This window comes from Maniola jurtina, chromosome 21 (assembly GCF_905333055.1).
Source record: "Maniola jurtina chromosome 21, ilManJurt1.1, whole genome shotgun sequence".
Taxonomy (NCBI): Eukaryota; Metazoa; Arthropoda; class Insecta; order Lepidoptera; family Nymphalidae; genus Maniola; species Maniola jurtina.
The window spans coordinates 3152673-3168975 of record NC_060049.1 but is presented as its reverse complement, the minus strand read 5'-3'; the positions used below and the strand labels follow the sequence as shown (position 1 = coordinate 3168975).

General features: G+C 35.5%; 1 protein-coding gene and 1 long non-coding RNA gene across 3 annotated transcripts in view; both read left to right on the top strand.

The window, feature by feature from the left end:
* LOC123876179 (protein kibra) overlaps window positions 1-12472 on the top strand; it is a 103382-nt gene extending 90910 nt beyond the window's left edge. The window contains exons 9-21 of one of the 2 annotated variants that reach the window (XM_045922346.1): window positions 910-1011; window positions 2719-2820; window positions 3744-3861; window positions 4431-4608; window positions 5264-5417; window positions 5990-6081; window positions 6608-6750; window positions 8862-8972; window positions 9627-9743; window positions 10493-10651; window positions 11204-11401; window positions 11977-12317; window positions 12362-12472. In XM_045922346.1, the coding sequence (XP_045778302.1) occupies window positions 910-1011; window positions 2719-2820; window positions 3744-3861; window positions 4431-4608; window positions 5264-5417; window positions 5990-6081; window positions 6608-6750; window positions 8862-8972; window positions 9627-9743; window positions 10493-10651; window positions 11204-11401; window positions 11977-12283 (1781 nt within the window). In that variant the 3' untranslated portion in view covers window positions 12284-12317; window positions 12362-12472. Of the gene's footprint in view, window positions 1-909; window positions 1012-2718; window positions 2821-3743; window positions 3862-4430; window positions 4609-5263; window positions 5418-5989; window positions 6082-6607; window positions 6751-8861; window positions 8973-9626; window positions 9744-10492; window positions 10652-11203; window positions 11402-11976 lie in introns of both variants that reach the window. The other variant, XM_045922345.1, reaches the window with a different exon arrangement.
* Window positions 12473-13308: 836 nt separating this feature from the next.
* Window positions 13309-16091, top strand: LOC123876200. The gene is made up of 2 exons (XR_006798282.1): window positions 13309-13979; window positions 14021-16091. It is a non-coding gene; the product is annotated as an uncharacterized LOC123876200 (long non-coding RNA).
* The last annotated feature ends 212 nt before the right edge of the window (window positions 16092-16303 follow it).

Genomic DNA, 16303 nt, shown 5'->3' with positions numbered 1-16303 from the left:
AACGTCGTCCTTAGTAAACGAGGTAGAGTTGCTTAGCTTACTCGTAGTTAGCTGTTCATCCGAGTTAGAAATCATTGTTTTCTTACGGTGGGTTATGTTGTCGATTTGAGAGGGTGAATCTTCACTGATGTTAAAATTCTTTTGAGAGTCGACTTTCCCAGTTTGTTCGTCAGAGCGTAGCGGAGTTTTTTTGGTGTCATTTTTGGGTTGTTTCGCTGGACAAGTTGAGCACCTCCAGTTATTTTTACTCTCGTGGCTAAGCTGATGAAAGCGTTTTTCGGTTATGTTAGCGCAATTAATTTCATAACGGAGTTTGCAGAGAGCACAGTTCAAATAGTTTTTATTAGTAATTTTGTTCCGACACCCAGCACAAACACCAAATAAATTAGACATCATGCAATTCAAATACCAATAAACTCATGCACATACCAGAAAAATTAAATTAAAATAAAAAAATAAAAAAACTTGCATACGTAGTATGAACTTAGTAAAAAGTTCAGTATAAAATAATTCTTCGCTCGTCTAATATTGTTCCAACAGCGGTCAAGCGATGTAATCGCTGAGTTGTTAGTTGAAGCGTGTGTTCATTGTCTATGTGTGCGTAGCGTCGATACTCGGGACCGGGAGCCCTGCCGGCCGTGCGGATTTGCGTAGGTCAGGAACACGAAAGTAATAAGTTCGTTAAAACACTTTTTGGTTAATTTTAGTAAGAAAGCGATTAAGAACAGTTAATTTACTATGCCACTCACATTTATACAGTATTGTAGTGCACAATTATCTTGATTCCACACTGATTTGATCACAAAAAACCACTAAACATATTTATTTTTGACAGAGTAAACTTTTTGTTTGTTTACGCGGCAATGGCGCGCGCGAGAAGATTTTCTAACAATGGTATTTTTATTCCAGTCCCCGTACAACTTCAAGGCCCTGGTCGGCCGTGCGAGCCTCTCTCTCCAATCTCCGAAACGCCACCTCCACCGCTCTCACCAAGAACTCCCTCATCTAGTGGTAAGAAACATTTTATATCTGTAGTATAGAAGCAGGCGTTATTTCGCGGAAGTCCATGATATACAAGGAACCAAAAGCTTAATCACACTAATATTATAAAGGCGAAAGTTTGTGTGTGGTGTGTGTGTGTGTGTGTGTGTGTGTGTGTGTGTGTGTGTGTGTGTGTGTGTGTGTGTGTGTGTGTGTATGTATGTTTGTTACTCCTTCACGCAAAAACCACTGGACGGATGGGGCTGAAATTTGGAATGGAGATAGATAATATCCAGGATTAGCACATAGGCTACTTTTTATCCCGGAAAATCCCGCAAAGAGTTCCCACGGGATTTCGAAAAACCTAAATCCACGCGGGCGAAGTCGCGGGCATCGGCTAGTTTGCTATAATCCACTAAACCAAACAAATCTGTATGGTGCAACATGCAGTATGCGACATGCACCTCCCACCCTGCTACTGATAAACATGCAGGAAAAGCCAGCTACCAAGCAATACGCAAAACCACCACACAGCACCACACAAATCCCAAAAGCACTCGACGTACGTTTCGCCCGGCCACCGGAGCATCCTCAGGAGATGTAGACCTTACACAGCCCAATCGCAGTTTATCAGTGGGAGGGCGGGCGCATGCTGCATGTTGGACGATATAGATTTGTTTGGCTTAGCGGAATATAGCAAATTAAGATTTTGGTTCCTTGTATTTTATATCTGAAAATCTTTACGAAATAATTTAAAAAGTTTTGAAAACCCGACAGTGGTTTGCATTACTGTTTCATGACTGTCATGTGCTTATAAATGAACTAATGAATGATTGGAGCAATCTTTTTTTCACATTTGACGATTTGAATATTACACCTTTTTGAGGCAGTCATGTAAAAATATTTCGTGATCTGCAATTAGTTCAAGAGACTTCACACTTCACACTTCACAGTAATATTATAAAGGCGAAAGTTTGTATGTGTGTGTGTGTGTGTGTGTGTGTGTGTATGTTTGTTACTCCTTCACGCAAAAACTACTGGACGGATTGGGCTGAAATTTGGAATGGAGATAGATAATATTCTGGATTAGCACATAGGCTACTTTTTATCCCGTAAAATCAAAGAGTTCCCACGGGATTTCGAAAAACCTAAATCCACGCGGGCAAAGTCGCAGGCATCGGCTAGTAAAAAAAATGGAAAGCTTTTAAATAATATAAGAGATCATCAGATCATCACCAGAAATCATTCTAGACTTAGTATTAATTTATTTTAATACCTAATAAACTGAAAAACAGCGCTGAGGTAGTGTATCCACGTACACTACTACAGCATTATGCTGAGGCGATTCCCTTTTTGGGACAGTTTGGCGCCACAGACACGCATTCTGTTTTTTACTATTATTTAGATTTTATAATTGTTTATTTTTAGATTTAATATAAGTAGATATAAGATTCATTGAAATTCCATGCAATTCGGCTCAGAGGATCACCGTGCCTTTGCAGTACAAGTTTATTATTTATTAGAACTACGAAATAGCGGTGGTCGTCTCGGCCGAAATGCATGGAAAGCTCAGTAAGTTATGTTTTAGATAAATATTTAGGTTTTTAAGTTTAAGTTATTAGTTTTTATGTTTTATCTGTTTTCATTCTATGTACTGTGTTTGCGCCTAACTGTATAGTCCCGAATAAAAGTATATTTATTTATTTTATTTATTTATTTATTTATAATATTTCGTAGGTACAAATACTAGATCGGTGTCGGCAGCAGTGAGCGACGAATCGGTGGCGGGCGACTCCGGCGTGTTCGAGGCCGCGCAGGCCGGGGATGCTTCCAACGCTGGTAAATATACCAACTAACCAGCTGTTAACTGACTGACTGACTAACAGGCAGGTTAGGGTAATAAACACCTACAGTCTCAGTACACCTTTACCGGCGAAGTCACTCACTTTCTTTTTCATAAGGCCAGACTTGTCCATGCGAATAGTCTGGTAGATTCACTTACCACAGGCAGCAGAGTTAGGTTAAAAAGATCTACAGTAGAAGAACTGTCTTGACGCCAGCGAAAGCCTCATGAGAACAGTTTCTCAAAGGAGTGACCTTCTCCTAACCCTTGACACACTCATAAAAATCTGATTATAGTCCATACCAATTACTGCATAATGCTGTAACGACTAACGTAGGTATGAAGATATTATGGTGAAAATAAGAATAAGTTATATAATGAGAAAACATTTTCTAAAAATCAATCTTTAACTTGGTGAATTTGTACTCAGATGTACAGCAAACCATGATGGTGAACTATGTAAATCGAAATTAAGTTTAAGAATATAAGTTCTGTGACTTAGGGTGCAGGAATTACAAAAAAAAGTATGTTCTAAAATTAACCCCCTTGGGATTTGAATAGACCCACATCATTTACATTCTATTCAGAAAACTATTTTTTTTAACCCCCGACCCAAAAAAAGGGGTGTTATAAGTTTGACGTGTGTATCTATGTATCTGTCTTAGGCATCGTAGCTCCTAAACCAATGAACCGATTTTAACTTATCTTTTTTGTTTGAATGGTGGCTTGATCGATAGTGTTCTGTTCTTAGCAATAATCCAAGAAAATCGGTTCAGCCGTTTGAAAGTTATCAGCTCTTTTCTAGTTTTCTTATAGAGATTTTAGTGTCGGGGGTTTTTAAAATTTTGAGTTATTCAAGCAGTTACTACTTACTATAGTATATAAAATGTAGATTTTAATAAGGGTTTTCTTGTTGCAGTGAACAGTGCCCAAATTGAGATCAAATTGCGTTATTGTTCCGACGAGAGCGCGTTAGAAATTGGCATCCTGAGGGCGCGTAACCTTCACGCCTTGTACATCGATATGGGGACTGAAGTGTAAGTATTTGTTGTACGAATTTTGTCATCATCAATTATTTCTTTTATTTATTTACAAATCTCATTCAAATCACCAACCAACACAAAATAATATAGGGTCGCTATATAAGTGTGTGGCGTTCTGCAAGGTAGTATATTAGGTCTTCCATTGTTCCTAATCTTTAAATATTTATTGCAATTTTACCAACTTTTTTTACAACAACTAATATTATAAAGGAGAAAGTTTGTATGTGTGTGTGTGTGTGTGTGTGTATGTTTGTTACTCTTTCACGCAAAAACTACTGGACGGATTGGGCTGACATTTAGAATGGAGATAGATTATACCCTGGATTAGCACATAGCCTACTTTTTATCCCGGAAAATCAGAGTTCCCACGGGAATTTTAAAAATCCTACATCCACGCGAACGAAGTCGCGGGTATCAGCTAGTGCTTAATAAAAAGCAATGATGAGGTCTAGTTTGGAGCGTACTTTCCTAAAAGATGCCTATTCACTCTTGCCTTGAAGCTGTTTATCTTAACTTTTTCATCTTTTCTTTTTATCTATACCAAATCAATTTTCACCTTCCAGGGCAGTCCGTGGGGCGCTAGTAGTTGGCGGAGGTGGCGGGGTCGCCTTCAGTACAACGGCGCTGGCGTGGCGCGGCGCAACTCTGTTGTGGAGAAAGAATCAAAGGGCTTCGTTAGGTCCAAGGGCTCTCAGAGCCGCTACCTTGCAGCTGAATTTGGCTGCCGGAGCTGAGTGTTTGGTAAGTTGAACGGAGTTTTCTTTGTTTTAGCAAGTTTTAACTCAAATTATATTTGTGACTATAGGCAATTACATTCTTTCGTCTTGTATCTTTTTAATTTTTATTTATTCTGTCAATTATTACTATTGTTTCTACTTTCACTGTATATTTAAACATACTTTCCAAAATATAATGGGTAGGTGTGGCTACACACACATTCCATAGTGAAAGATTACTAAATCTCATCGACGTTGCAAGCTAGACCTTTATGCCTATCTATTAATCAAAGACATCACAATAATTTTAAGTTTATTCCACGCTATCATTTGCCAGTATTTATTATTACTGGTCCACGTCAATATCAGCATACTATCATAATAAATTTTGATTTTAACAACATTAATTACAAGTTTGTGATCAACACCGATAAGTTTTCGACTAATTTTATCTTTTCTGTTCGTTTTTTTCTACAATAACACTTGTGGCTGTTGATATTTCTTCTGTGCTTAATTTGTTATGATGACAACTAGCCAAATTCGAGTATTCGGCTGCGAAGCCTCGAGTGCCATGTGGACAAGATTAGGCGAGAGCGATTATTATCTGATATCTCCCATAACTTTTTTTTTCAACCACAAGAATTTCCAAAATTTTTACGGTTTTTGAAATTCTTTCTCAGGGTTGTGCACAAGTTAGTTTGGCGGATTTCGACCCGGAGAATGTGTCCCAGAAGTGGTACAATGTGCTGAGCTTCAGAAGTATGAGAAGGGATGAAAGTTCTGATGAATCTACCGTCATATCTTCGCAGACGTCTACTCTCACTAGGAATAGAGGTTAGTAGAGAATTTTTATGGCGTTATTTAAAAAGCAAAATCAAAGTCAAAATCATTTATTCAAAGTAGGTACAATTGTACACCTTTTGATGGTCGAAATTGTTAAATTTGTACGATATATAGTGGTGATAATTAATTACGTAACTTAAAACTAAAGCTACGAGAGTTCCAAACGCGCCCAAGTCTGAGAAGAGCCCACAAAAAACTCAGCCGGGTATTTTTTTCTAGTTTTAGGGTAAAAGGACAAACTATCGTAAAATTGATAAAATGATTTGAAAACAGTAATTGCTCAGTTCTTACCGACTCTTCTCAGTAAAAACTTCTTTCCAAACCGGTGGTAGAGTCCTAGACGAAGCATAAGATAATACTTACTGGTTGTCCTACATAAAATAAAATTAAAGAATTTGTAAAGGGACCGATTAAGAGGGTACAAAGACGTATCTTCTGGGATTTCATGCATTTCAAATTAAAATTTTTGTTTTATGAAATCTTTACAAATCATACCAAACTTTTTACTACCTAATTTAATGGAACCATCAACGCCAGTATATATATATTTTTTTTTTTACCAGGTCCTGAGAGTATGACGGGTGCGGAGTGCAACGTGGACTGTGGAGACAATTCAGCTTCCGAAGACGAGGAGTCCAGAGAACCACTAAATCAGGTAAAAATCGATTTATAGCCTCTATGAGCCTCAATAGCTCAACCGGTAAAGGAGTGGACTGAAAACCGAAAGGTCGACGGTTCAAACCCCGCCCGTTGCACTATTGTCGTACCTACTCCTAGCACAAGCCTGACGCTTAGTTGGAGAGGAAAGGGGAATATTAGTCATTTATCATGGCTAATATATTTTTTTTTTTTTAATACAATTTATATTTTATACCGCTCTCCAAAAAGTGCTTATGCACTTCTGTTTTAAAGTTTTAATTGAATCCTTTCATCGAAACAAGGCTATCTAAAAGCCTATTAAAAGATCTTTCCCAACACTTATTCAAATGTCTGTGTGAAAATTTTCTTTTGTGTTAAACTGGCTGCTAAAAGTGTTTTGGATAGCACTTATTATAATTTTTGATATAAATTCACAACTTTAATTCGTATCCAATAAAATCAGTGGTGTGGACGCATAACTTAACTTAACTTTCAATGTCTATCAGGATATTCTTTTAAAATAATAACCTCTTTTTTAACAGATAGTAGAAGAGGACTCATTCGAAGACTACATTCCTGAAGAGGACATACCCTTAGAAGATGAGTACTTACATCCCCCCACCGCGGAAAAAGAGACCAACACCGAATGTAACTTCTGTCCAGAAGGGAGACAACTGCATAGAAGGTACAAAACACTTACTCATTCTACATTTATACTTACGAAACATGGTTCTACATTTCTAAAATCCAACTTAAACCATCTAAGTCTCTTTCTCTGCATAGTATTCTCATTGCTGAGGGTTGTGAACCCTTTCCATTACTGACATATGTATATATACGAGAATGTAGGTATTTATATACGAAAATAAATTATGTTATCTGAACTGAAAAGGGTAATAAAAGCTTTTCATTTAAGTGCAAATACTCGTTTCTGTAAATTACTTTGTTTCATTGTGTCTGACTGAATAAATATAACTTTGCTTGGCTTAAAAAAATCACGAATTAGTTATTATTTATTGCTAAAGTTCTCTAACAATACTTGTACAGTTTCACGAGTATCGAGCAAAATATACTCGTAAATTATAAGAAATTTGAATTCTAAAGGCTCTAGAAATTTTGATATTGTCGATTATTGTAATTTTTATATCATAGAGTAAGCCTCAATAGCTCAACGGTTATAGAAGTGGACTGAATTCCGAAAGGTCGGCGGTTCAAACTCCAGCCGTTGCACTATTGTCGTACCCACTCCTGGCACAAGCTTTACGCTTAGTTGGCGGGGAAAGGCGAATGTTAGTCATGATTAAAATGGCTAATATTCTTTTTTTTAAATATGTCCGATAATATTTTTTAAATGTCCAAAAACTATAAAGAACCTCATAGATAAAGCAGTATACTGCGTATCCTTAAATAATCCCCATTAGACTATTCAGGGACTTCGTCTGTGTTGGTGTTAGCTGGCGGGCGTGCTCTGCCTTTTTGGTGTGTTTTTTTGTTAAAACTGACTGGAAAGCGCTCTAAAGGGGTGCCATGCCTATGTCGGCGAGCGCCGGCACAGACGGGGTCCATACTTGTATAGTTTAACTAACTTGTTACAAATAACTACAAACTTGACATTGGCTAATCTTTGTAAAGCCAGACGAGAGAGGGGGGGGGACACACACACACACACTATTCAGGTATTGTCGGTAAATTGGTAGTGATTGTAAATAGTTTCAAATGTTTGGGAACTACGCTAGGTCTTCAGCAAACCAAAATTTTGTTCTCCAGATACTTAATGAGGCGGGAAGCCGACGGCCAGCCTTACGAGGACATGGCAATAGCGAAATAGATACATACCGTCCAATATACATATCTGTACATATTGTAATGTAGGTATGTCCACGGCTATATGTGCTATGTACCTTCACTGGTCTGTGTGTTGTGCGCTTTATTTGAGACGTTTGTGCACATTTACTAATATGATTTAGGACTTTTATAACATGATTCAGTAAAGGGCAAACTTTAAACAGTTCTGTACCCCCAGTATGATTTTGAAAGTATTCGAGAGTCGCTAAATCTTGAGTTTGGATGTTCAATGATAGCCATAACAAAATAAGAAAAAGATCTTTGTGAGATGCATGAAGCAAACGAGAGTGTTGCATGGCATGACACGTGACACATTTTGGATTTTGAATGTATAAATAGTAATAATTTAAAAAAAACAACAATAACTTACTAAACTACTGCATGATTTTACTTGATGTTGTACTTAAATTATACGTTTGCGAATTCCCAAAAAAATACTCAAAATTTTTCAAAATTACTGCATTTTAAACTAATTAGGAAGGTTAAAATTAAATTCCCGATTTTTTTCAAAGATCAAGGGTACCCAATACCCACTTACAAAAAATTTAATAAGTACCTAACTTAAAATTATTTCCATACATAAAATGGAACGTCCATAATTTTTGTTTTAGACTTCGTCTGTGATGGCGTTTGCTGGCGCGCGTGCTGTGCTTGTCTGGAGTGTTTTTTTTGTTAAGAGTGGCTGGTTTTTGTGTTAGTTGGTGTTTTTTGGTGGTGGAACTGACTGGGAAGCGCTCTAGGGAGGCACCGCGCGTGTGTCGGCGGGCGCCGGCGCAGACGGAGTCCATACTTGTATAAATTCAATAACTTGAAAATATCAACAAACTTGACATTGGCTAATCAGAGTAAAGCCAGATTTAAAGAAAAAAATTTTTGTTTTTTTTTTTAAATCCATCGCGAAAAAACTTTTGTAATGACTGTATTGCTAATTGAATTTGTATTTGTTCATAGGAAAAGTCAACAAGTTAGCTCAAACCCCGAAGAGTCGTTAGCGACTATAAAACGATCTCAGACGTTCTCACCGCAACCTCAGGGCATCGGCAAAGGGCAATACATTTGCAGGTAAACCTTAACTTTTATTTTCTTAATTACTTAGTATTTAGGCTTAATAATAATTAATTAATTAATAATAATTATTATTAAAGCTAAGCATATACTGAGACGCATGTGACATAGTTCAGAGCAGTGCAGGGCAAAGCAGATTTTTACCCGACTGCGGCAAAGCCAAAAGAAGGGTTATGATTTTAGCAGTCTATGTATGTATGTATGTTTGTATCAAGATTCTGTGTGTTCCAACGTAGTGCCTAAACTACTGGGCCGATTTTGATGAATGAGGTGTCAATCGATTCATTGTAAAGGACCGGGTGGCATAGGCTAAATTTTATACGAAAAAATTGACCTAACGGATGTTACATCAAGAAAATTCAAAATTCAAAATGTTTTTATTCAATTAATCTTTTACAAGTGCTTTTGAATCGTCAAAAAAAAATCTACCACTGGTTCGGAGGAAGAAAAGTGGAGGTCTTCAAAAATTTTATTTTGCTATTGTATCGAGTGGGATGTCAAATGAAAGAGGAGAAAATTCTGAGCTCATGTATATTAATATCCATTAACATTAAAATATACCAAGCGACAGAAAACAATTTTACTGTAATATTTCAGCGTCTATTAAGACGATTGCAGTCAGGTTTTAGTTTTCAACTTATCTTATTTCAGACTAAATCGTTCGGAGTCTGATTCCTCGATGGCGCAGTACGCGAGACGGGTGACGTTACAGCCTCCACCTGTGGGCATTCCCTTCGACAGGAGTGTTCGAGAGAGGAGGTCCTTGAGGTGAGCATTAACCATTGTTGTTGAAGAGATTTTTTTTTTTCAACTACTTAACGGCTCTGGGTTCTGGGCCTTTTGAGCCAATTGTTGAAGAGAAGCAGAGAAGCTGCGCATTAAATTTAGAGTAATACCTGTAGCCTTATTGAATTGAAAATTTCTTTGGGCGCATTAGGCAATTTTTGGATAGGTAAAAATTTTAAAATCGCCATAAGATAAGAACACTGTTAAATAAATTCACATTCAATAGCTTGCCAATAAAAATTGAACTTTATAAAAATAGAATGTTTTGGTTGAGTTCTTTATCATTGGTTCTATTATTATTAGTTGTATTGGGTGCAAATAATGTCTTCATTACATGGCTTTGTTGGTGGCATTGCACGTTTCATAATATACAGTGTTTTTTTTAACTGGGACAGTATGGGGTAATCCAAAATCTATCTATCTAAAAAAACTATCTGAGGAAACTTTTTTTTTGTGAAAACAATTTTGGCATAGTCAATTTTTCGGTTTTTCCTGTTTCAAAACAGTTTCCCTGTACCTCCTATGGCTTTGAATTTCCCCATACTGTCCCAGTTAAAATTAAAAAAACACACTATATATAATTTTTGATATTACTACAATTACATAATTTGACAATCAAAAGAAACCCTGTTATTTCATAGTTTACAGTTTTCACTATTGTTGACAGTCTCTACTGCCAATTTTTGAAAATTTACTTTCATTAGTATTAAATCTCTCGTTATTCTTCGCAGATGGGGCCGCGGTCGAGGCGTCGCTGCCCGCCGGGCGCCTACCACGCGGTCCAAGTCAGCAAGAACCTCCCTCGACTTGTCTCTGGACTTGAGGGCGCAGCACACTCGCCTGGCTGACCTGAGGCAGGAGATCTCTCATCTCACGCAGCTAAAAAAGAGGTATATTTCTTAATCCTTTTGCTAAAGCTGATATATAATTTTTACCCGGAAGGGTTATGATTTTAGCAGTCTACGTATGTATGTCTCTTCATAAATCGAAGGCTACGAGTGTAAATTAAAAATGTATAACTCCCTCGACAAGCGAAGGTTACAGTAACTAGAAAAGAGCTGATAACTTTCAAACGGCAGAACCGATTTTCTTGGATTATAGCTAAGACCACTCTCGATCAAGCCACCTTTCAAACAAAAGAAACTAAATAAAATTGGTTTATTAGTTTAGGAGCTACGATGCCACAGACAGATACACAGACACACACGTCAAACTTATAACACCCCTCTTTTTGGGTCGGGGGTTAAAAAGGATCCTGTTTGAATTCCTCCAAAAATTAGTGTGCGATTTTCTAAAAATCATGGCAATAATTTTTAACCGTGGATAAATCTGCTACTGAAATTAGTTTACTATCTTGGAATCGTGTAAACAGATCCTGTTTCATTGGGAGAATTTTGTTGCCAATTATATCTCCTACTGATTAAAAAAACTTGTACCCTCAGATTAGAAGAAGCCTGTGCTCGAGGCGACCCAGCAGTAGCCGCGTGGGTGGCTGAAGACGAAACTCTTCGGCGACTCATTTCAGCACCAGCGGAATCCGGAGACAGGGTTTCCAGACTCTTCCACCGTACTTGTCGAGAGATCTACCGCCTGAGGAAGTCCAGACAGGGAGGCAGGAAACCGGATCTGGTCACCTTCAAGTGAGTATTATAGAAAAGAACAGAATGGAAAAGTTATATGGTCAAATAACCATTTCTTTCCAATTGTTAAGTAAATCTACCCCTGGTTTGGAATGGACATTTCTACCAAAAAGACAGCAACACTGCAGTTTAAAAAAACCTATGGCAATTTGTTATGTATAGTCGATACAAAATGATTTCTCACGATAACTAATAAGATAACTATACCAAGTGAGGAATCATATGAAAGGGCTTTACTTGTATATTCTAAAACAGTTTTTTTTTGTGTAATAGTTTTTAATTTATCATACGAAATGCCGGAAAAAATAGCCGAGTACGGAACCCTCGGTGCGCGAGTCTGACTTGCACTTGGCCGGTTTTTTCTGTGACTGATCCCAACTCCAGAATAAAAGAACTAAAATTTTATTACAATTTGCATCTTGTAAAGTTCAAAACAACACGAATGTTAGCAAAAACCTAATACCACCTAACTCCATCTCTAATTCAACACAAATTCTTCAAATAAAAACAATTACAATAAAACTACGATTAATGTCTATTATCATCACTAACAAATTATTTTCTTTCACTAACAGAGAAAAGATGGCATTCTTCACTCGCCAAAAATCGACAGTGCCACTACCAGACGAAGAAGGCGACCTTTCCGAGGATGACTGGGAAGAGCTGGAGGAAAGGCGTACCCCAGATGGCCGCTCCTCAAAAACCTCATACGAGCTCCGCAACCCAGGGACCAGCCAAGAACCGATAGTGGAATGCAAGAACCCGTGCATCCCTGAACCATGCTATGAGAACTTGCCCGTGAAGAAGGAAGAAGATGAGGAGAAGACTGAGGATGTGAGTTATGATTTTGTTGTGGACAGAGTTCTGGGTGTTCAGGTCTAAATGGGAATGGGTGATTTTGACTCGGCTGTACTCAAACTGTAAATGTTAAAAATGTACTGTAAATGTTAAAAATGTACTGTAAATGTTAAAAATCTATTTTTGATTTGATATTCCCCTTTGCTCTTTAAATATTCTTGGTACTTTTGAACACATACCAGTTTTACGGATAGATTGCTCTATCTAAATTTTTCTGAGAACCTCAAAACCAAATGAGAAATATTTACTTAATTTTGGTTTGACTTAAGACAAGGCAAGTTTACCACCAGTTTAGGAATAAAATTCTACTGGAAAGAGCTGACAGAAACAATTTTTTATTCGGTTCTTATTTTGAAGCTTAGTCTTTTCAAAGTATTGCTAATTAATCTCCGTTTTTTTTATATAGCATTTCTTTTGAATAAATCATATTTTTGGTGAACTTTTTCAAACTACCCACATTTAATTTGCGCATAAAAATGACAGCCGAGTCTAAAGTATCCAATTCTATTAGACTAATGTATGGTATTTGCTTAGCTATAAGATTTATGTAGTGTCAGCAATATCATGGGAACATATCTATGGCTACAAGAGTGAGGTTATGTGTTTAACATACAATATATAATGTTTTTCCTTAGTTTGCTTAAAAGGTAAACAAATCACGGAAACCTTCTGTGAGAAGCGCGTAAGCGACATGATTAGCCCGGCGCTTTAGACTTTCTGGAGTTAGGGTTTTCACTTGTATCAGGATTTCATTGTTAGTTTACGGTAATACGGTTGTATGGGGGCCGCGTATAGTGTACCTCTTACGCATTTCGCAAGAAGCTGCTTGTTTGCCTTATTTAGCAAACTAAGGAAAATTAAAGTATAGAATGAATTATGCATTACTTTAGTATTATTTTAAATTGTCAATTGTGCCATGATATTTTGAAATATTTAATATTGGTTCATTAATTTTTAAATATGTATTATATGTATTTTATGTTAAATAATTAATTATTTAAATTAATTTAAATATATAATTATTTATATTAAATGCTTATTTAAAATTCGTAAAAATTCATAAAACCCAATCCTAAACATGTTATTATTATATAAATACATAAATTATGTGAGTGTGAGTTAAGTTTTATGACGATATTTAAATCTGCTGCATTTATCGAGATTATCATATTATTAATATTTAAAATACCCCATAAAAAGTATTTTAAAATATCATGGCTCAGTTTCATTTGGATATAATATGGATTTAAAAAATACGGCACCATAATAATATTATAATTAAAAACATGCACTTATTTACTGTGATCACCTTTGCCTTTGAGATTTCTGGACGAAGACTGAAAATATATATCTAATTATGTATTATGTATTGGAATATGAAATTAAATGGAATATAGTATTCAAACATGTACGTACGTGCAAACGGGGTGCCATATAAAAATCAGTAGCTGAAATTCGACTATATCGATGTATGATATTATTATACTTTTTTATATATTATTATTTTATTATTGTACAAAATATTGTGCCTTAAACGGTGCCTTGAAATCGGCCTACTATGTGCCATAGAGGGCAATAGCTAAGGAGTAGGTGGCAATACGGTGTAACATTAGCTCTTGATTGGTAGAGATAGTCAAGATAATTTTGAATTTTTTGAACAGGGTAAATGAGGGGCATGGTCAAATGCCGCGGATTTTTCAAATATAAAAAATAAAAAATTGTAAAAAAATAAAAAACTATTTGCTCATATCTTGCATTAAGTTATTACGATAATTTGATTACATATTATATTGGAAAACCGTTTGCCAGACGTCAAATTATTTTTATAAAACCATCAACAAAAAATCTTTACTAACCAGGTGACGAATTTTTCATTTAAAATTCAAATTCTTGTAAACTATTAGAAAGAATGATTTTAAGATGGATGTTTTACATATTTAATTAGTAATAATGCTATGCCAGACTGACTTTCGTGGTTTTCATAATAAATAAATGAAAACTGTTGATACCAATATACCTTAAGTCAAAGTCAGGTCAAAATCATTTATTCAAAGTAGGTACAATTGTACTCCTTTTGATGGTCAGAATTGTTAATTTGTACGATATAGTGTTGATAATTAAATTACGTAACTTAAAACTAAAGCTACGAGGGTTTCAAACCTACCAATGAGCTAAGTATTTCACAATTTCTGCCACCAGCTCTTTAGTTACAAAGGGAACATCGGTGTACAAAGTAGTGTATGGAGATCGAAGAGTCACAAAAAAATGCCAAACTTTTTTAAATATAATAGTGGAAGATGTATATAGATACGTAAGACCCACCGGGTTAGTTCGGTTTGTATAAAACGTTGGTATCCACCGAATAAGTTCACTTGATAGGCCAAAAATAAGCTTTGTAAATATGGCACGGAGTCGAGTGGTTACATTTAGTATTGTGGGTCACATTCTAGAGGTGCATTCAGATTATGTAACATGTTATATAATACGCCTTTATTATATAACATGTGTCCATTTATGTTATATAGTCTGTACGCACCTTAACGTAATTTTTTTCTTTAATAAAATATTTATTAGTTTTTAATTTTAATAATGTGACAGTAGCAAAACATAGTATTATTTTATTGAGCAGAAGATTGATACTTTCAATTATATGTCTGAAATAAATGCAGAAAATTTTATTTGTGAACTCAGTTTAGTAGAGACAGAACTTTTTAAACGATCGCCGATTACATATTATAATTTATAATGTAACGTTAATAATTCAAAATGGCGTACACTATATTATTTCTTTCTTATATTTACTGATGTGTGAGTGAGAGGCAACACTAAATCTAAAAAAGTTATGATTCTACTAAATTGTGATCTCAAAAGGTTTTCCCTCTTTTGTCAAAACATCAAAATAACGTTAACAGTGACTACAGATTATACTACATAGTTAATTAATCTTGTTATATGTGACACCAATATTTATATGAAATTGCTTTAAGATAGAAAAGTGTGGCTCATTATACCTGCCAAATATATTCATTCCTAGTGAATTATACTTTGATCAAATCTATTCCAAATATTGGATTGTTTGGTTTTCTCTATCATACTTGTGAAAAAGATTGATTATGTTTGGCCAACTTTTTGATGTTGGTACTATTTGGACTTTGTTATGTGTAACGCTCTGGTTTAAGGAAAAGTAAAGACGGGATATGGTGCAAGTATTTTGAGTTCTTGGCACCGAGAGAAGCTGTTTTTACGTCAGACCAAGCTTCACTTTAACAAACACGTTTTTACCGCTCCGTCTTTCTTTTTTCTTTAGTCTGAGATGAAATATTATTTTCTGTAATTCCATATTGTAAAATTGTGTAACTATTTGATCTGAAATTGTACTGAATGGCGTACATCTCAATATTTCGACCTCGTACGTAAGAATATGTGAATTGTAAGAATATATACTTAGTTTTAATTGTAAAAAATTGTAAATTATTATTCTCCTGTACATAATACGAGATTAAATCTGCATTCTGATTATTTTACAATTTAAAATTACTTTAGTTATATAAGTATTTTTTTATATAACACAAGCAATAGATAGCCCTGTAGTAAGTAGTTATATTGTTGCATTATTGTAAAAAAGTGTATATTTTATATAAACATTTATGTGAAGTTTATACATAGTTTTTTTTTGTAATTGTTAAACAGGTGAACTTGGATTTGCCAAATTAATTTAATGTTTTAATTCTTCCATTAAAGAAAGGGATTATTATATTTTGTAAAGATGCCAATACGATGATAGCAGGTTGATATTAATAAAAAGTGAAAATAAAAATAATAAATCAATTAATGCATTGTTTGATTTTTTTAATCCTAATATTCTTAAGACTTGGTTATAAAGTTAGGGTTGTCAGCGCTAGTAATACAGCGCTGGCTGGACATCGTGGAGTCAATAGACTGCAAAAGGGCCGGCGCACATATGGCGGAGCGCAGCGCAGAGCATGCCCGCGAAGTTTTCTAATCACGTGACACATTACGCGAATTTCTGCCAGAGAATGCGCG